The sequence below is a fragment of the Petaurus breviceps genome, unplaced genomic scaffold (genome assembly GCF_028583685.1).
Source record: "Petaurus breviceps papuanus isolate PSGF00001 unplaced genomic scaffold, PetGlider_PUasm1.0 90762, whole genome shotgun sequence".
NCBI lineage: Eukaryota > Metazoa > Chordata > Mammalia > Diprotodontia > Petauridae > Petaurus > Petaurus breviceps.
Genome location: NW_027187339.1, coordinates 8,516,838 through 8,538,491, shown reverse-complemented (window position 1 = coordinate 8,538,491; position 21,654 = coordinate 8,516,838). Strand labels below are relative to the sequence as shown.

Sequence of the window (21,654 nt, the reverse complement as noted above, 5' to 3'; positions counted from 1 at the left end):
TATTGAAATTTATGCATGAGTATATTTGTGTGTAAACACACACACGCACATATATATGTGTGTATGTGCATTTGTGTGTATATTTGTACATGTGTGTGTTCACACTTCTATTCCTTTGGTGGTGCTATATAGTTGGGAAGCATGAATGCCAGCATCTAGAATGAGTCAGAATTACAAATGACTGGAATGGCAAAGGTGAGTTTAAATTGACTAGGATGTTGCCAATGATCCCTCCCACCCAGAAGTGTGGCTCTCTCTCCACCCCTGTGGTTCCCCTCTCCTATTAGTGAGCACTTTTGCCAATCTCCATTTTGGGAGAAAGATTCAAGCCAGCCATCCTCCATGCCTTAGTGTGAGAATCCCCTCCCTACCCACACATATTCTAAGGAGTCCTGAACAACTTGGGAGGAGGACCACTTGTGCTTGCATCCCCAATTTGCATTCCCTGTACTTAGCACAGAACCTGGCATATAGTAAGTGCTTAATAAATGCTTGTTGACTTGACTTAACTTGTAGTAAAAAGACAAAAAACCAAAAACATTATCCAGGACATCTGTTACTAGAAAGAGAATCCAGCACAAGAGAAAACAAATGGATAGCTTGCTACATCAGGACCCTGAAGATATTAAAAGAAAAAATGCTTTAACAAGTCTACTAGTGTATGAGGCAGACACTCTATGGAAGAATCCTGAAAGACAGATAAAAATTGCAAAGGGTGAAAAAGGGTTTTGGGTGGGAGTAAGAGTGTTCTTCTCTAATATGAAAAAATGCCCACACCAAGAAGACCACTGGTTGATCCTCAGTAGTCTGAGGCAGTTGGTGGCACAGTGGATAGAGCACTGGGTTTGGGGTTAGAAAGACCTGAGTTCAAATCCTGTCTCAGACATGTCCTAGTTGCATGACCTTGGACAAGTCACTTAACCCCTGTTTCCCTCATCTGTAAAATGGGAATAATAATAGTATCTACCTCCCTGGTGTTGTTATGAAGATCAAATTTAATAATTGCAAAGTATTTAACATAGTGCCTAGCACATAATTGGCACTACAAAATGTTAGTTATCATAATTATTTGCAAGTAGCAATTATTTTTCAAAAGAAATTATAAATACATATAAGAGATACAAACCAAATGCTACATGAAATTCTGAAACAAAAGACCATTGCTAACTCCTGTGAATGGGAATGGCTTCATGGTGGAATTGACATTTTATCTGGACCTTAAAAGACGAATTGTGTTTCAATTGACAGTGATGGAGGGAAAAAAATTAGGAGGAGGGAATTTCAGGCATAGGGAATAATATGAGCTAAAGTAATCCATCAAAATGGCCCAAGACATGTCTAAGGGCCATAAAGTAGTCATCTGGCTAGAATATAAATTATCTGGTAAAGACTCGAGAAAAACAAGTCTGAGGAGGTATTACTGAGGACTATGGATGCCAGGCTTTTAATTGGGAAGCAATAGGGAATCACTGCAGGGTTATCATTCATCCACTCAATAAGCATTTATTAAATGCCGACTGTGTACCAGGCACTGTGCTAGGGTGTTGGAGATACAAAGACAAAAACAAAGCAAGTCCTTGTCCTCAGGACCTTTTAGAACAAAACAGCATATACACAACTAAGTAAGTTTAAAATATATCTGAAAAAATTTCTGAAGTGGGATATTAGCAGGTAGGAAGATCAAGACAGGCTTTAAAGCAGCAAGGTGATTAGAAGACTAGACCTGGGGTCAGGAAGCCTGAGTTCAAATGTGGCTTAGATACTTACAAATTATATGGCTCTTGGCAAAATAGCCTCAGTTTCCTGTAAAATGGAGATAATAATAACACCTGCCTCCCAGGACTGTTATGCACATCAAATGAGTTATCTTATAAAGCACTTTGCAAATTTGAAAACTCCATGTAAGTGTTAGCTATCCTTGCAAACCTTGAGCACTTGAGCTCGGCCTCGAAGGAAGCTAGAGATTCCAAGAAATGGAGACAAGGGGTAGAGCAAGTGTATTCCAGGCATTAGCAACAACCCCTGAAAAAGCAGAGGCAGATGAAATGTTTGGCACAGGAAATGAGCCAGCTTGGCTCAAACAAAGGGTGGGTAAGGGGGAAGATGGCCAATAAGCCTGGGAAGTTGGTGAGAGACAGACAGTAAAGGGTTTTAAAGGTCAAACAGAGAAGTTTCTATTTGATACTAAAAGCAAGAGGAAGCTATTGACGTTTCTGGAGCATGGAAGTGTCGTGGGCAGACCTAGGCTTTAGGAAAATTATTTAGGCATATCAGTTTGATAGCTGTGTGGAAGACAAATTGAGTGGCGAGAGGCATGGGGCAAAGGGAACACTTCGGGGCTATTGCAGTGGTCTTAGGCAGGCAGTAGTAAGGGTCTAAACTATAAGTGGGAATAAAAAAAGATAATAATATAATATTATAAATTATAAAAAAGAATATAATATAATATATAAAAAAAGATTCAATACACGTCAATTCAATTAAATTCAACAAACATTTCCTAAGTGTCTTTTTGTGATTGTTCAGTCATTTTCAGTCCTATCTGACCCTTCATGACTCTATTTGGGGTTTTCTTGGCAAAGATACTGGAGTGGTTTGCCATTCCCTTCTCCAGCTCATTTTATAGATGAGGAAACTGAGACAAACAGGATTAAGTGACTTGTCCAGGGTCATACAGCTAGAAAATGTCTGAGGCCAGATTTGAACTCTGGAAGACGAGTCTTCCTGATTCAAACCTTGGCACTTTATCTACCTGCCCACTAAATGGAGAGTGTGTGCCTGACAGTGTGCTAGGATCTTGGGAAACAAGGAGGAAAAAACAGCTCCTGTCCTCATGGTGTTTACACTCTACTTTGTGGCACTTGAGAGGGGAGAGAAGACAACGGAATCATGGATTCAGAGTAGGAAAGGACCTAAGAAGTCACTTAGCACAACTCTTCACTTTACAGAGAAGGAAACTGAGATAGAGGAAGTGCCTTGTCCCACATCATTCATAACTTGTAAGTGGCATAGCTTCTGGGATTGAACCCAGATCTAATTCAAAGCCCAGGACTCTTGCTACTCTGCTTTAAGCTGTCATCTATCACAGGGTGAAAGGGTCAATGACAGCAGTCTTGACTCTTGCTGCTGGAAGGAACCTAAGAGAAGGAAATAAAGGCTGTTTAGACCAAAGAAGGCTTAAGGGGCACAAGACAGCTGTCTTCAAGTCTTTGGAGGGATCTTGTGGAAGAGGAATTATATCTGTTCTATTAAGTCCCAGAGGGTAGGATTAGAAGCAATGCATAAAAGTTGCAGAAGTAGATTTCAGCTCAGTATTGAAAAAAAATTTAAAAGCACCTAGCAACATTTAGAGTTGTCCAAAAGTAGAGTGACCCTCTTCAAAATGTTTTTTTGTGTTTAAATGAGGGATTCCCAACCTGAAGTATGCATATCCCAGGGATATAACAATCTCGTCAAAAGGGAATCAGATAATATTTTGTTAAAAACTATCATCCTACTGAAATTCATCTCTTTATTTTAGTTCTTATATGAAGATACATGGTAAATTTTAGAATTTTTTGCCTTTCATATTAAATAGAGAGTAAGCCATTTCAGGCCAGGGCAATGTTGGATTTATTTTGTTTGACTAGGCATATTTCTTACATTGGGTTTGGGTTTTCTTTTGCCTTTAAAAAGCAACTGTGGGGGTGGCCATGTAGCACAGCGAGTAAGAGCACCCGCTCCAGTGTTGAGAAGACCTGGAGATCGAATCCCGGACTCAGACACTTAGCACCCACCCAGAAACACATGGCCGTGTAACCTTGAGCAAGTTACTTAACCCCAATTGCTTTAAAAAAATAAATAAATAAAATAAAAAGCAACTGTGGGGTGAGAGAGACAAAAGGAGGACTAAAGGTTGTATTGCCAAAAGAAGAAGAAAAGAGTATAATGGAAGCATTTTTTTTAATGCACACAAGAAAACAGGAGGCCACAAAGAATCAGACAAACAGGACAGCTTTGAAAGTTCCAAGCCAAATTTATTATGTATATTAAAAGAAAAGCAAGCTGCAAATAATAAGATTCATAACTCATGCACAAATCTATTTTTTCTGTTCTACTATGCATATGGAAATGCTCATTTTATTTGATTTTTGTATTTAAATAATTTTTTTAATGAAAGGAGTTTTACTGAAAACCAAGAGATTTGAGTACCTAAAAATAAAATATCAGGTACTTCTTCCTGTTTTTAGAGCAAGAAAGGCCCTTAGGAATCAGCTAGTCCCATGCTTCCATTTTACAGATGAAGAAATCATAGTATCAGAATAATTAATTGGCCTGCCCAGGATCATGCTGGTTGAACAGCAGACCCAGAATCCTCTGAGTCTGGATCCAAGACCCTTGTTACTATGGTTTGTTGCCTTTCTCTAATAGGAAGTCTTCCAATGTATTTCTTCCTTTGTCCAGAATGTTGTAGGGAGTATTTCCCCTCACTCAGGGGGCTGGACTGCATGACCTCCAAAGTCCTTAGAATTATAGTCTTTAAAGCTGGGAAGGGCCTGAGAGCTCAATTACCAACCAACCTATTAGCATTCACTAAATGCCTACTATGCACCAAGGACTATGTGAGGACTCATGATGCAAGGACAATATATAAGTCAATATATAACATAGAAGAAATATACACAAGTCAATAGACAATATAGAAGAAATATATGAATGAAGAGAAAGTACTTTCAAGAAGTATTATTAGACTAAGACAGTATGGGCTCCAGAGTCAGGTGCTGGTGCTAATAACCAGGAGGTTCAAGGAAGGCCTGGTTTAGAAGAAGGTAACTGAGCTGGACTTTGAAGGAAACTGGGCATTCTAAGAGTAAGGAGGGTGCTCCAGGAATGAAGCAGACATGGCCGTTTCAGTTTGGTTGAAACTTAGAGAGAGTGAAGGGGATAAAGTGAAATAATACTGTAAAGGTACATGGGAACCAGACTATGGAAGGCTTTAAATGCTAAGCCGAAAATATTTTGTATTATATGCTATGGGTAATGGGGAACCAACAATGGTTTTTGAGAATGTGGAGGGGGGTAGGATAGATGTATTCAGATCTGAGTTTGAGGAATATCTATTTAGCAGATTTTTGATAGGATGCTAATTAATTAGTAGTGGGAGGTAAAAAAGGAAGAAGGTTAAAAATAATAACAAGGCAAGAAAATCTCTGGAACCACAGCCCAGCAGAAGAATTGGGCCAAGTCTCTGAGCCACGGGGGGAGGGAGGAGGGTCATCTGGGTCACTGACCCCACCTCCACCTTGACTGTCATCCCAGCTCTAAGTGTCAGACTAGCACGTACTTCCTCCCTGCTGTAGTTGAGGTCAAACTTTCTGGTCATTCGCATGGAGGGAACACAGTTCTTTTCCCTGCCTCCCTTTTCTTTAGGATTCTTCCGGGACTTGAATGGATCAACTTTAATAGGTTTATTATGCAATGATGAGCTCATGGATAAATGATTCCACCCATCCACAATTATTCAGATGTAGGTCACAGCAAATTCTGCCTGAGCAGGAGAATCCAGACATTAATTAAGTGAGAATCAATGGCCAACCCTCCACCCAGCCTCCCATTCCCCCAACTGGAGGAAAGGGCATGCTCTGCTGAAGATAGAGTGTGGTCAGGGTAGCGCTACAGGGTACAGCCATTCTGTCCCATAAACAGTCAGGTGTGGACTAGAATACAAGTGACCATCAGAAGAATGAAGACAGGCATCAAAGATGTGGGCACCTGGGCATGCCTCAAGAGACATGACTACTCGACCCAGGCATTGGGGCAGCAAAGGACAGAAACTTAGAGATTTCAAAGCTACCAGCAGCCATTTCCTGGGGCCTTACTGGGCTAGCCTTCCTCTGCAAAGGGGACACCCCTTTTCCAAGAGTGGGTAGGCATGAGTTTCCCTGGACAACCTCCTCTTTCAGCCAAGCCAACCTTGTAAGCAGCATCAGGCATTTGTGAGATGGCAGAATTAGTGGAAAGAGTCCTGGGCCAGCAATCAGAGTGACCTGAGGTTGTGATACAGAAATGCAGAGGTCATTTAATCCCCTCCTTTGACTTCCTCATATAATGAAAGAATAGATCACAGGATTCCACCTCTACAATTAGAAGGGAGACTTCAGATGTCATCCAGCCCAAATCACTTGACAGATGAAAAGTTTAAGACCAAATTAAGTGAAGTGACATGTCCAAGTTCACACAGGTTGTAAGTGACAGAGCTGGATTTGAACTCGGACCCCACAACTCCAAGTTCAATCCTCCAAATCAAAACTCTTTCCCCTCTACCATGATGCCTTGGGAGTGGAATAGTTATCATTCATAAAGGCATGGTTTCTTATAACCACAGCAACAGTTAATATTGATGTAGCCCTTAAACATGCAAGGTGCTACAATGAACACTTCACAATCATCACAACAACCCTGTGAGGGATGTATTATTATTATCTCCGTTTTATCGGGACTTGGCTGGGATCATACAGCTAGTAAGTATCTGAGGCTAGATTTGAACTCGGCTCTTCCTGATTCCTGGCCTGGAGCTCTGTCTCTTGTACCATGTAGCTTCCAACTCTATGAAAAGTGGGGGAAAGATTCCAGATATTGTTCTGTGTCATATTGTGTACAGCTATATTTGTTTAAGGATAGATATGAATCAGACTGCCATGGTCTCAGCCTCTGGGCTGAAGAGGTGATATACTCAGCTCAGCCCTGGCTGGTGGGTGCTCACCCTTCAAAGCTCTCCTCCCTATTCCCCTCTGCCCCCAACTTAATTATAACTCGCTGTGGGCATGGGCTGCAGCAAGTTCATTTTCATTCCCTTTTGTTACCAATAAAAGCTCATTGTTCCCATCCCCAAACAGGCCCATCTCCCCCCTGACTCAACAAGCCTGCAGGACACAAGTAAATTGCCTCCTAACCAACTCATGACCTCTCTGTCTTTTCATTAGGGCAAGTTGACTCTCAGAATTTTTAGGGCCTGGGCTGCTCAGGAGGCTATGAGGGAGTGGGGGGGGGCAGCAACCCCGTTTCTACCCAGAGCCTTCTTCTCCCCCCTCCAACCTCCACTGGAGAGCTGGCCTCACATAAGAAGCACCAGCACCAGGTTTTATACTCCAGTTGGGTTTTCTGGGCTTCGACCCCTCTGTGCCATGACAGATCTGACTGAATAGCATATAAAGATTTTGAGCACTATGGGTCATTTTTCCAAATAAGAAAGCACTCAGAGCCTAACTCAGCCTTAGATTGCATTAAGATAAATATAGTATCCAAGGTTAGGGAAATGATAGTACCCCCATAGTCTGTCCTGGCCAGACCACATCTGTAGTATTGTGTTGAGTTCTGGGCATTTTTAGGAAGAATAATGATAAATAATAGAGAGTACCCAGATCAAGGGGTAGCTAGATGGCATAGCAAATAGAGTGCCTGGCCTAGAGTCAGGAAGACCTGAATTCGAATCTGGCCTCAGATACGCACTAGCTGTAGGACCCTGGTCAAGTCACTTAACCTTGCTTACCTCAGTTTATTCATCTGTAAAATGAGCTAGAGAAGGAAATGGCAAACCACTCCAGTATCATTGTCAAGAAAACCCCAAATAGGGGTGGCTAGGTGGTACAGTGAATAGAGCACTGGCCTGGGAATTAGGAGAACCTGAATTCAAATCCTGCCTCAGACACTTAACACAAAAAAACTAGCCGTGTGACCTTGGGCAAGTCACTTAACCCCAATTGCCCTACTTTCTCCCCGCCAAAAAGAAAAAAAAAGAAAAAAAAAAGAAAAGACCCAAATGGGGTCTCAAAGTGTTGGACAGGACTGAAATGACTGAACAACAGAGAGATTACCCAGAGCAGGGTGGCCAAAATAGCAAAGGGTCTGGAGATAGGACTCTGAAATTCCATTGAAGGAAATGAAGATGGAAGGGGGCTATGATAGCTAACTTCAAGCATTCAAAGGACTTGTATGTGGAAGAGAAAATATATTAATTCTGTTGGCAGACCTAGGAGCATTTGGGGGGAAACTTCGAAGAGGCAAAGTTAGGCTGGATGTAAGAGGTGCCTACTAATGTCATGAGAAGCCTTAAGAGAGGCTAGAGAACCAGCTGTCAGGTATGACGTAAAGTAAACTCTCTTTCAGATAAGGATTGGATTCGATAACCTCTGTGTTCTCTTCTGATTCTGAGTCCTATGATATAAGGCAGTGTATCTTCATACACATCCAGGGCACCGTGGGAAGACCACTGGATGTGAGCATTGGGCTATTGGAATTTTTGTCTCAGCTCTGGTACATTCTCCTCACGTGACCATGGGCAAGTCACCTAAATGTGACTCTGTGCTTCGGGACTAAACGATCTCTATGGTTGTATCTGAACTGGAAGTCAGGAAGCCTGAGTTCTAGACTTAGCTCTTACATTGGCTATCTTAACTCCTTCTCTGGACTTTGCCACCATGACTCAACCTTCTTTCTCTATTCCTGTGGGACCCTTCATTGGTGAGTTCTTAAAGGAACATACATTTTGGGGAAGGTCCAGACTGAGTCATTCCTCATTCTAGGACTTTGCCACCTGACCTCTATCAGTACTCCTTTTTCAACTCCCCCTTTACATGTTGTCTTCTCTGATTAGATACCATCTCCTTGAAGGCAGGGGCTGTCTATCTTTTATCTCTTTACTGGTTTTTGTATCTCTGCCATTTAGCACACTGCCTGGTACCTTTAAGTGTTTAATAAAGCTCATTGACTGACCTAATTACCTGCCTGACCTTAGGCAAGTTACTTAACCCCTGTCTTTCTTTCCTTACCTCTAAAATTAATAGAAAGTTTGCCTGGATGAAATCTAAAGTGCTGTCCAACTCTAAGAGACTAACACTAAGTATTAAGTGAGATTAAGAAGAAAGATCACTCAGGGATGAAAAGTTTTCACAGAAGAGATAGAACCAGAATTGGTTCTTTAAAATGAACATGATTCTTTTTTGTTGAAGGAAAGAATTCGAAACAGAGTCACTGTGCTAAGACTACAGAGAAAGAAGCAAGGCAAAAGATTGTCCCTGCCCTCCAGAAGCTCACAGTCTAATGAGAGAGATAACATGAAAATAACCACTTGCAAAGAGAGAGACAGACAGACAGACACACACACACAGATACAGGGTAGGGAGGGGGATGAAGAGAGTCAGAAATAAACAACAGAGGGAAGACACTAGGATTAAGGGGGACTAGGAAAGGCTTCTTGTAGAAAGTGGTAAATGGCAAAAAGCTGAGCGAATGAAAGTATTTATATATAATGGAATAAGAAATGGCAAAAGGGAGGGATTCTGAGAAACCTCAGAAGCAGGAAAACAATTTATATAATGACTAGGTCATTGAAAAGGAAAAGACTGAAAGACTCCACTGGATGCAATGCCCAGTCATGACTCCAGAAGACAGATGACGAAGCTCCTTCATCTTGGCAGAGAGATGATGGACTAGAAATGCAGGAGGAGACATACATTTTCAGAAATAGACAATGTATCATTTTGGGGTTTTTCTCCATACTTATTTGTCACAAGAGAGGCCTTTTGTCAGGAGGGAGGGGAAGGGAGCTACGAGGGCAAAACAGTTTAGTGGTAGTGACACCAATAAAGGAAGAACATCAGTAAAATGCTAAAAATACACAGAAGAGAATTAGAAGGAAGTTCAAAGGGGACCCAGACAAGCAGGCAGAGTTGCAACAAGTTACTATCTATCTATCTATCTATCTATCTATCTATCTATCTATCTATCTATCTATCTATCTATCTATCTATCTATCCTTCTATCCATCCAGCCACCTATCTATTCATTCCATCATCTACCCATCTATCTTCTACCTATCTACCTACCTGTCTACTTATCTATCTACCTACATATCTATCTATCCACCTACTTATGTATCTACCTTCCTACCTACATATAATCTATCTACCTACATATCTACCTTCCTATCTATCTATCTATCTATCTATCTATCTATCTATCTATCTACATATCTATCTATCTACCTACCTACTTATATATCTATCTACCTATGTGACTACCTATCTATCTGTCTTTATATGTATTTTAAAAATAAGTTGTATAGAATACTAGAGATCCATGGTGTCACATACAACTCTCTTTTTCTATTCATCATACAAGGAATGTTCATGTTCATTAATGTTTGTCAGGAGTATCATAATAAAAAAGAAAATGCACGTGGTTTGTAGAGGCAGAGGATAAGATACTCAAACAGGGTGCATAATAGAGTGCTCTACTGGCACCCACCCTAATTTCTTCCATCTCCCCTGCATGAAACTTTGCCATGGCTGGAAGGACTAGGTAACAATTGTCCAGGTAGTAAATATTCCAAGACACACCCAAGATCCCCAAGAGGTCACTGGGGGAATCCCCAAACTTTATAGCCCAGATATAGTTGGTGATTCACCTTTGGGTCCTTCAAAGGAAATAGTAGATGGAGAAAAACACTATAGAGATGTAAAGAATGATGACGATTGAACAGGAACAGTCAAATTACCAGATGATGGCAATGGTGTAGTTGCCTGGTTCACCACCAGGTGGAAGTATTTATGTGAAAGCAGACTGGGACCAGGGTGCCTTGAAAGGGGTAAACTTGGCTTCAACTCTTGTTTGCATGACAAACTCTGCTACAATCATTGCAAACTCCAGCTCTTTTAGGGAGATCTCCACTGTTCTGAGGTGGGGAGAGGTCTTTTCACACAAGAAGACTCAAACTTCAATATTCAATGGGTCAATAAAATTCATACTTCAATATTTCAGAAAGAATTTCCACACATTAAAGCATAGTGAGGACAAGGAAATAGGTATCACAATTTAGGGGAAAAAACAAAACCCTTAGACATGGAATCAGGAAACCTGGGTTCTAAACTGGGCTCTCCCACTGTGTAAACTCTTTCTTTCAGCTTGGACAAATAAGTTCACCTCAGAATCTCAGAACTGGGCACTGTGTCCCTCTACAACATACTCTACATTGATTTTACTACAATGGTTCTTTCATAAAGCATGTGTCATATAAAGCCCACTAGAATCTTCCCACAATCTTCCAACATCTAGGACACCAGATGCTTCATCTGATTGAAATCACAGAGCTTTACTCCAAGAGTTATCACTGATTCTAGTACAATTAACACCTTCCCAGTCCCTGTCACTGACCCTCTAATTCTTGTTTCCAAAGCTCTCCTAAGGGAAGAAGAGTTTTACCCTCTGAATGTGTCCAAAGAAAGAAGTCTTTTCTTCCTGGGCTCCTCAGGTAGAACACGGTCAGGAAGGTGAGACTCTGATTCCTGAAAAAGAAAGGAAGAAGCATAAGAGTGGCAAGTATTATTGCCATCAGTCACAAAGAATTAGTGTTGGAGGGACCCTTGGAGATCATCTTGTCTAATTCCCTCACTTTACAGATGAGGAAACTGAGACCATGAATGAAGCAGCCGATTAATAGGATCATAGGAACACAGATTTCAAGATGGTAGAGATGGACCTTAGAGACCACTAGTCCAACCCCTTCATTTTACAGTTATAGAAACTGAGGCTCATAGAACTCAAGTGAATTGTCAAAGACCACTCAACTCCTGTTGGGTTTTGAAAATAAGTATTCCTGACTCCAACTCTAACATTCTGCTTACCCAGTTGGGATGAGTCTTGACTCCCATTCAAATGATTTTAACATCCCTTTGGCTGCACTTATTTTGAGGATACTTGAAAAATGTCTCTATTCTACATATAGAAAAATAAAGGCCCAATACATGAAAAAGTGACAATCATCAAGGAAGAAGTAAAAATAGACTTCTTGGGACTTTGCGAGTCTATATCATATACTGATAATGTATAATTTTCCTAGTGGGATGAGGCTGTTTGAAAATAACTTAGGGGCAGCTAGGTGGTACAGTGAACAGAGCATTGGTCCTGGAGTCAGGAGGACCTGAGTTCAAACGTGGTATCAGATACTTGACACTTACTGGCTGTGTGACATTGGGCAAGTCACTTAACCCCAATTGCTTTGCTTTCCCCACTTCAAAGAAAAAAGAACAACTTCGTAATAAGCTCAAAAACCCTTTCAATAAAACGAATAAACAAAGCCCATAACATATGTATTTAAGATACACACTGGGAGAGGAAAGTCTGTCTGTAGGATAGAGAGCAAATTTCCTAGTTCTCCCTCTAGTCCAGAAGAGAGTCACGGAGGTAAATTTCAGCCAAGGACCAAGGGGTCAGTCAATATCAAACTCAGATAAGAAGGGACCCATCTGTCCTCAGCAGAGAAGCAGTCTGGATACATGTGGACCAAGGGAGGAGAATGGAAGACTGAGAAGTCATGAAGGAGATGGAGAAGAAAAACAAATGGGAGCATCAAACTGAATGATGTCTAAGGTGCCTTCCTGCTCTAATATTCTCCAGGTCTATGAGGTTCAAGAAGGGTGTAGATAAAACAAGTGGGAGGCACATTTTTTGATATGGCCAACTTGTTTTATTTGAGTGGGAATGTTTGTTTTCCTTATTTTTGTTAGAGAGGAGGTAGAAGGAAGAAAAGAATGCTTAACCATTTTAAAAATAAAATTTCGTTTACAAAATATCTAGACAATGTTTGTAGTTGACAGATCCATAAAGCAATATTTAAGAAATTAAAGTATATTTGGATATTTGGCATGGTCCCCAGAATCTTGAGAATGACATTGCAGTTCCACTAGATCTCCCCCAAATTATTCCCTAGGGCCCTTGGCAGAGGCAGATTTTCTGAAGAGAGAGCAGTGCCATGGTTGGTCTGATGATGCTTTGTTGTGACCTTTGGCTTTATCTGCTTCATCTGCTTCATTTCCCACCCCTATCCTACCCAGAACGCCTCTCCTATGAGCTTCCTAGTCTAGGAATACCAAAGCGGCTTCTCCTACATGCCCCAAGTGTTATAGTAGCATAAATTTAGAACTAAGACAAAATTTAGAGGCCATTTAGTCTAACCTCCTCATTTTACAGATAAGGAAGTACGGCCAAGACTAGCTATCACTCACACTACCAAGAGTTACTTGGCTGAGGTCACACAAATTGTAACTAGAAAGGCTGGATACTGAACTCAGGTACTTTGACTCTGAATTCATCACTCTTTTCACCATAGCATATTGCCCTTAGAGCTAAGAGCACAAATGCTGAAGGAACAGTGAAAATCAGAAAGGAAAAGACAGACAAACAAAGAAGGAGGGAGACAGAGACAGAAAGAGAGAGAGGAGGGAGGGAGAGACAGAGATACAGTGGGGAGGGGAAACAGAGAGACAAAGAAAAGCAGAGAAGGACAAACACAAAAAGAGAGGGAAACTTCAATGCCAAGATGGTAAAGTAAGGAAGGAACCCTCTGAAGCCCTCCCAAATTTCCCTCCAAACAACTAAAAGACCACCTTGGAATTGATCTAGGAGCAGGGAAGCGGCTCATCAGCCCAGGAGGAAAGAGCAGCAGCCATGGCTGCTGCCAGGCTCATACCAGGAAGCCTGCAGTAAGGCTCCCAGCCTAGGGCAATCCACAGTCAAGGTCCAGCCTTTCTGCAAACCAGGAGCCCCCAGGCAAGTGAGCATTCTGTGCAGCTCAGCAAAGCCCTACCCCAAAGACCCCACCCCAGCACAAGCCACCAGGAAAACCTTGACCCCATTGCTGACCAATAGTGAAACCCCTTGCCAGAGCTGACCAACACCAAGACCCCACCCTGGAGCCCACCAGCAGAGAGACCCTGTTTCCATAGCAACTCAGCAGCAGAGCCTTATCCTTGAGCAGGCCAGAAACTAAACCCCACATCCAGAGGAGGACAACAGGGAGACCTCACCCCTAGTACAAGGCAGAAAGAAGCCTACTGTCCCAAGAAGCAAGCAGTTAAGCCATGAAGACCAGTGAAAGCCAGCAGTAAGACCCAGAATTCTAGCACAAAAAGCTTGGGACAATGAAGGACCAGAGCCCAACTCTGACGAAGAAACACCAAGTCACTAAAAGGTAAAAAAAAAAAAAAAAAAAAGAGAGAGAGAGGAAAAAAAGAGCTTGACTATAAAGCATTACTATGGTAATAGGGAGGATCAAGGCATAAACTTAGAATTCCTGGAAGAGATTAAGAAGGATGTTAAAAAAGCAAATCAGAGAAGGAGAAGAAAAATTGGGAAAAAAATGAGAATAATGCAAAATAGTAATAAAAAAAGAGTGAACAGCATGGAAAAAGATATACAAAAATTTGTTAAGGAAAATAACTCTCTGAAAAGTAGAATTCACCAAATGGAAAAGAAAGTGCAAAATCTCATTGAAGAAAATAATTCTTAAAAATTAGAACTGAACAAATGGAAATTAATGAATCTACGAGAAATCAAGATATGACAAAACAAATTCAAAAAAAGTGAAAAAAATAGAAGAAAATGTGAAATTTCTCAGTGGACAAACAACTGATCTAGAAAATAGATCCAGGACTACCTGAAAGCCAAGATCAAAAAACAACAAAAACCTGAACATCTTTCAAGAAATTATTTTTTTAATTGCCCTGATGTATCAGAACCAGAGGGCAAAATAGAAACCAAAAGAATACACTGATCACCACCTCAAAGAGATCCCACGATGAAAACTCCCAAGAACATCTAAATTCCAGAGTTCACAGATCAAGGAGAAAGTGTTGCAAACAGCCAAAAAGAAACAAATCAAATATTATGGAGCTACAGTCAGGATTATGTAAGATTTGGCAGATTCACATTAAAGAACCAGAGGACTTAGACTATGATATGATGAAAGGCAAAGGAGTTGGGATTATAACCAAGAATCACCTACCCAGCAAAATTGAATATAATCTTTCAGGGAAAATGGATATTAAACTAATAGAGAACTTTCAAGAATTTCTAATTAAAAGACCAGAGTTGGGTAAAAAAAAAAAATAATTGAGCTCTAAATATAAGACTCAAGGGAAACATAAAAAGGTTAAAAAAAAAAGAAACAAAAGAAAACATAAGAAATTCAATAAGGTTAAATTGTTTATATTTCTATATGTCAAGATAGTGTTTGTAACTCTTAACAACATTATTACCATAAGAGTAATTAGCAGGAATAGAAGTAGACAGAAGTGTGGATATAAAGTAACTTCAATGGGATGATACTCCCAAAAACAAAATAAAGGGGTGAGAAAGAAAATTTCATTGGAAGAAGGAAAGGGGAGATTGAAGGGGGTAAATTATCCCACATAAAAGAGAATAGAAGAGCTATTGTAATGGAGGGGAAGATGTGGGGCATGGGGGAGCAGGCAAAGCTTAAAACTTACTCTCATCAAAATTGACTTAAAGAAGGAATAACATACACACTCAGTTGGATATAGAAAACTATCTTAACCTATAAGGAAGTAAAAAAGGACAGGGAAAATAGAAGGGGGAGGTGAGACTGATGAAAATGAGGATATATTGGGGAAGGTAGTGATCAGAAGTAAAACATTTGTGAAGAGGTAAGGGTGGGGTTAAGAGAGATGGGGATAAACAAATGAAAAATAGTGTGGAGGGAAATATGCAATTAGTTATCATAACTTTAAATGTGAATGGGATGAACTCATCCATAAGATGGAAGCAAATACCAGAATGGATTAAAAACCAGAATCCTACAATACATTGTTTACAAGAAACACATTTGAAGCTGAGAGATATACACAAGGTAAAGGTATGGGCTGAAGCAAAATCTGTTATGTTTCTGCTGAAGCAAAAAAAGCAGAGATAGCAATCATGATCTCAAACAAAGCAAAAGCAAAAAAAAAAATAGATGTCATTAAAAGCGATAAACGAAACTCCATCTTGCTGCAAAGTACCATAGACAATGAAGTCATATCAATACTAAACATATATGTACCAAATGATATGGCATCTAAAATTCTGAAGGAAAAGTTGAATGAGTTACAGAAAGAAATAGACATTAAACTATACTAGTGGGGGATATCAACTTTCTCCTCTCAGAGCTAGATAAATCTAACCAAAAAATAAAGAAGAAAGAAGTTAAGGAGGTGAACAAAATTCTGGAAAAGTTAGTTATGATAGACCTCTGGAGAAAACTGAATGGGAATAGAAAGGAATATGCCTTTTCTCAGTAGTACATTGCACTTTAAAAAAAAACTGACTGTATTAGGACATAAAACCTCACAATCAAATGCAGAAAAGCAGAAATAGTAAATGCATCCTTTTCAGATCATAATAAAATAAAAATTACATTCAATAATAGACAATAGAAAGAGATTAAAATTAATTGGAATTTAAATAATCTACTCCTAAGAAATGAGGTCAAAGAATAAATCATAGCAACAATTGATAATTTCATTAAAGAAAATGACTAGAATGAGAAAACATACCAAAATTTGTGAGATGCAGCCAAAGTTGTGCTTAGGGGAAATTTATATTGCTAACTGGTTATATCAATAAAATAGAGAAAAAGCAAATCAAAGAATTGGGCATACAACTAAAAAAATTGAAAAAGCACAAATTAAAAATCACCAATTAAACACCAAATTAGAAATCCTGAAAATCAAAGGGGAGATTAATAAAACTGTAAGTAAGAAAATCATTGAACTAACAAACAAAACTAGAAATTGGTTTTATGAAAAAAAAAACAATAAAATAAATAAACAAAATTGCAAGTAAGAAAATCATTGAACTAACAAATAAAACTAGAAATTGGTTTTATGAAAAAAACAATAAAATAAACAAACCATTGTTTAATTTGATTTTTAAAAGGAAAGACAAAAACCAAATTACTAGTATCAAAAATGAAAGGGGTGAATTCACCACCAATGAAAAGGAAATTAAGATAATTGTTAGGAGCTATTTTTCCCAATTGTATGCCAATAATTGGACAATCTAAATGAAATTGATGAATATCTACAAAAATATAAATTACCCAGATTAACAAATGAAATAAAATACTTAAAAAACTCAATCTCAGAAAAAGAAATTGAATAAACCATCAATGAACTACCTAAGAAAAAATCCACAGATGAATTCACAAGTGATTTCTACCAAACATTTAAAGAGCAATTAATCCCAATACTATATAAACTATTTGGAACAATTGGCAAAGAATGAATCCCACCAAGTTCCTTTTATGACACAAATATTGTGCTGATATCCAAACTAGAAAATTAAAACAGAGAAAGAAAATTATAGACCAATTTCCTTAATGAATATTGATGCAAAAATTTTAAATAAAATACTACCAAAGAGATTACAGCAATATAGAACAAGGACCATTCACTATGACCAGGTGGGATTTATACCAGGAATGCAGGGCTAGTTCAATATTAGGAAAATTATCAGTATAATTGACCATATCAATAACAAAACCAACAGAAATCTTATGATTATCTCAATAGATGCAGAAAAAAACCTTGGATAAAATACAGCACCCATTCCTATTAAAAGCACTAGAGAGCACTCAAATAAATGGAGCTTACCTTAAAATCATAAGTAATAGTTATCTAAAATCATCAGGAAGTATTATCTGTAGTGGGGATAAGTTAGAAGCCTTCCTAATAAAATCAGGGGTGAAGTAAAGATGCTCTATTATTTAATATTGTACTAGAAATGGCAATAAGAGAAGAAAAAGAAATTATGGGAATAGGCACTGAGAGAACAAAACTATCACTCTTTGCAGATGATATGTTATACTTCAAAAATCCTAGAGAATCAACTCAAAACTACTTGAAATTATTAACAACTTTAGCAAAATTGCAGGATACAAAATGAACCCACATAAATCATTAGCATCTCTATGTATTCCAACAAAGTCCAGCAGCAAGAGATAGAAAGAAAAATTCTGTTTAAAATAATTGTAGACAATATAAAATACTTGGGAGTCTACTTGTCAAGACAAAACCAAGAACTATACAAACATAACTATAAACCACTTTTCATACAAATGAAGTCAGATCTAAACAACCGTAAAAATGTTAATTACTCATGGGTAGATTGAGTAAATTCTTTAAATGAAAATTCTATCTAAATCAATCTATTTATTCAGTGTCATATCAATCAAACTATCAAAAAATATTTTATAGAGCTAGAAAAAAAAACAAAAATTCATCTGGTAGAACAAAAGCTCAAGCATATCAAGGGAATCAATAAAAAAAAAATGTAAAAGAAAGTAGTCTAGCATACCAGATCTCAAACTGTATTATAAAGCAGTGATGATAAAAAAAATAACAATCCAGTACTGACTAAGAAATAGAGTGATGGGTCAGTGGAATAGATTAGGTACAAATTACAATATAGTAAATTACCATAGTAATCTAGTATATGATAAACTCAAAGATCCAAGCTTTTAGAACAAAAACTCATTGTTTGACAAAAATTGCAGAGAAAACTAGAAAACAGTAGGCAGAAACTAGGTGTAGACCATCATCTCACACCATATACCAAGGCCAAAATGGGTACATGACACACATAAAGGGTGATACCATAGACAAAGTAAGAGAGCATGGAATAGTTTATCTGTCAGATTTATGGATAAGGAAAGAATTTAGGACCAAAGAAAATATGGAGTACATTACAAAATGTAAAATAGATAATTTTGATTGTACAAAATTAAAGTTTTTGTGCAAACAAAACCAATGCAACAAAAATTACAAGGGAAGCAGAAAACTGAGGGGAAAGTTTGCAACAAGTATTTCTGATAAAGGCTAATTTCTCAAATATATAGAGAATGGAATCAAGTTTGTAAACATGCAAGTCATTCCTCAATTGATAAATGGTTAATGGATATGAACAGGCAGTTTTCAGACAAAGAAATCAAAGCTATCTATATTCATATGAAAAATTACTCTAAATCACTTTTCATCAAAAAAAATGCAAATTAAAACAGCTCCAAGGTACTGCCTCACACCCATCAGAGTGGTTAATGTGACAAAAAAGGAAAATGATGGGTATTGGAAGGGATGTGGGAAAACTGGGACACTAATGCACTTTTGGAAGAGTTGTGAACTGATCTAACCATTCTGGAGAGCAACTTGGAACTATGCCCAAAAGGCTACAAAACTGTGCATATTCTTTTGCCCACCAATACCACTGCTAGGTCTATATCCCAAAGATATCAAAAAAAAGGTGTGGGGGAGGAAGGAACTATTTGTGCAAAAATATTTATAGCAACTCTTTTTGTGATGGCTAAAAATTGAAAATCAAAGAGATGCCTATCTGTTGGGGGGGGGGGGCTTGGCTAAACAAGCTGTGATATATGATTGTAATGGAATGCTATTGTGCTACAAGAAATGACAAGTTGGATGATTTCAGAAAAACACGGAAAGAGTTAGATGAACTGACACATAGTGAAGTGAACAGAACCAGGAGAACATTGTACACAATAACAGCAATATTGTTTGATAAAGAACTGTGAATGACTTAGCTGTTCTCAGCAATACAATCCCAAAGGACTAATGATGAAGAATAGTATCCACCTCCAGAAAAAAAAACTGATATTGATTGAATACAGACTGAAGCATGCTATTTTTCACTTCTTTTTTTTGAGTCATCTTATACAAAATGACTAATATGGTAATGTTTTACATCATTGTACATATATAACCTATATCTGATTTGATTACTGTCTCAGGGAGGAAAGGTTAGAATTTGGAAGTCAAAACTTTAAATAAAAGTGTTTTTAAAAATTTAAAAAGAGAAGGAAGCAGAAAAAAGAGAAGAGACAAAGAGGGAGAGAAAGACAGAGAGATAGAGGCAGAGAGAGAAGGAGAGAAATATAGAGATAGTGGAGAGGGGAGACAGAAAACTAAAAAGGGAGAAATAGAAAGATAGGGAAGGAGAGGGAGAGAGAGAGACAGAGAGAGAGAGAGAGAGAGAGAGAGAGAGAGAGAGAGAGAGAGAGAGAGAGAGAGAGACAGAGACAGAGAGACAGAGACAGAGAGAGAGAGACAGAGAGAGAGACAGAGAGAGAAATAGAACTTGTAAATAAACTATTAAATCTTTCTCTACAGAGAGATCTCTGAAACAGTCTTTGTGTTCCTTCCCCAAATCTACCAATTGTATTAAATAAATCCTTCCTTCCTTGCTGGGCATAGAAAACCAAATCCTATTAAGTAGTGGAAGCAACATAGCAGGGCAAAGGGAGTGGGGAGGAGAGGAGGGGGCCCAGAGGTAATTGCAAAAATGGACTACTCTGCCTGTTTGGTAGTGTGTCCTCACTGCCTAACTCCCAGAGTTCAAGTCCATTAATAAAACTGCCCCTGTCATGTGTAATCTGCCCTCCCATCCCTCTGCACGAAGGAAGTTGACATGTTAATGTTTGCATGCTGGTCAGGCGGAGTAAAGCCTTCATTAGATTTTAGAAAGCTCTTCTCCCTGGCCAGGCCTCTGGTCTGGTTTCGATTGAATTACCAAGCTAAACAGAACAGGAAGGAACTGCTCCCCTAATTCTGTTTGATAGCTCTCTTTATCATTTTCAGTTGCCAGACTGAACATAGCTGGCCTCCCCTGCCTTAAAAAGGGGTCACAAGTTGGTACTTTCTGGCTCCAGGGAGGAGGAAGTCACTGTCTGTGCAGCATGGTGACCAGCACTGAGACCCAGCTGAGGTTTCTGAAGTCCTCTTTTTCCTGAGGAAGCCTTCTGTAGTTGGTGTTTGGGGGGAGAGGGGAGTACAGAGGCAAGCAGAGTTTAGAACCCCAAGCAGGGGGTTGGGGGAAAGTGACCTAAGTAGCTGCAAAAGACCTATCAGAGGGTATTGCACTGGCAACGATTTGGCTAATTGAATGACAGCTTATTTTTATAAAATAAGGTTTAAGTTTTTTCTTTGGTCTTCAAAAACCTCAAGCCAGGCAAGGCAGCCTGGTGCAGTGGAAAGCTTGGCTAGATTTGGAATTGGAGTAACTGGGTTCTAAAATCCACCTTACTATGAACTACCAATGAGATCAAGGGCAGGTGATTTAATCTCCCAAGGCCTTGTTTGCCTTATCTGTAAAATAAAGGCCTCTGAGATCCCTTGCAGACCAATCTCTATAAAGCAATGATCCTACCTTGATCCCAGTTTCTTCATCTTTATAATGAAGGAGGTCAGCCTATATGCCCTTTAAATTCTAGCTCTTGATCTGATTATCCTACAGTTTGAAGTGACCAGGTAGGGTGGAAAAACACTAGACTTGGAGCTAGACCTCCTGGATTTCAGGCTCAGTCCTGCCATGCAATCTGTGTAAGTCATTCAGAGGTCTCAGTTTCCTCATCTGTAAAATGGAGATAATAACAGGTGTTGCATATATCTCAAAGGATTATTGTGAAGTAAGCCATGGGAAGATGGTCCAGTGGATAGAGCACTCCCCTCCAAGTCAGAAAGACTCATCTTCCTGAGTTCAAATCTAACCTCAGACACTTACTAGCTGTGTGACCCTGAACAAGTCACTTGACCCTGTTTGCCTCAGCTTCTTCATCTGTAAAAAAGACTAGAGAAGGAAATGGCAAAGCGCTGCCAAGTAAAGCCCAGATGGGGTCACAAAGAGTTAGACCCTTGGGGCGGCTAGGTGGTGCAGTGAATAGAGCACCTGCCCTGGAGTCAGGAGGACCTGAGTTCAAATCCGGCCTCAGACACTTGACACACTTACTAGCCATGTGACTTTGGGAAAGTCACTTAACCCCAATTGCCCTCC

At 39.2% G+C, this 21,654-nt stretch overlaps 1 protein-coding gene across 1 annotated transcript in view; it reads right to left on the bottom strand.

Moving 5' to 3' along the window:
• Positions 1-21,654, bottom strand: part of LOC138146447 (heparan-alpha-glucosaminide N-acetyltransferase-like) — a 283,193-nt gene that overhangs the window by 199,226 nt on the left and 62,313 nt on the right. Inside the window, exon 4 of the mRNA XM_069068364.1 lies at positions 11,239-11,321. Within this exon, the coding sequence (XP_068924465.1) occupies positions 11,239-11,321 (83 nt within the window). The remainder of the gene's footprint in view (positions 1-11,238; positions 11,322-21,654) is intronic.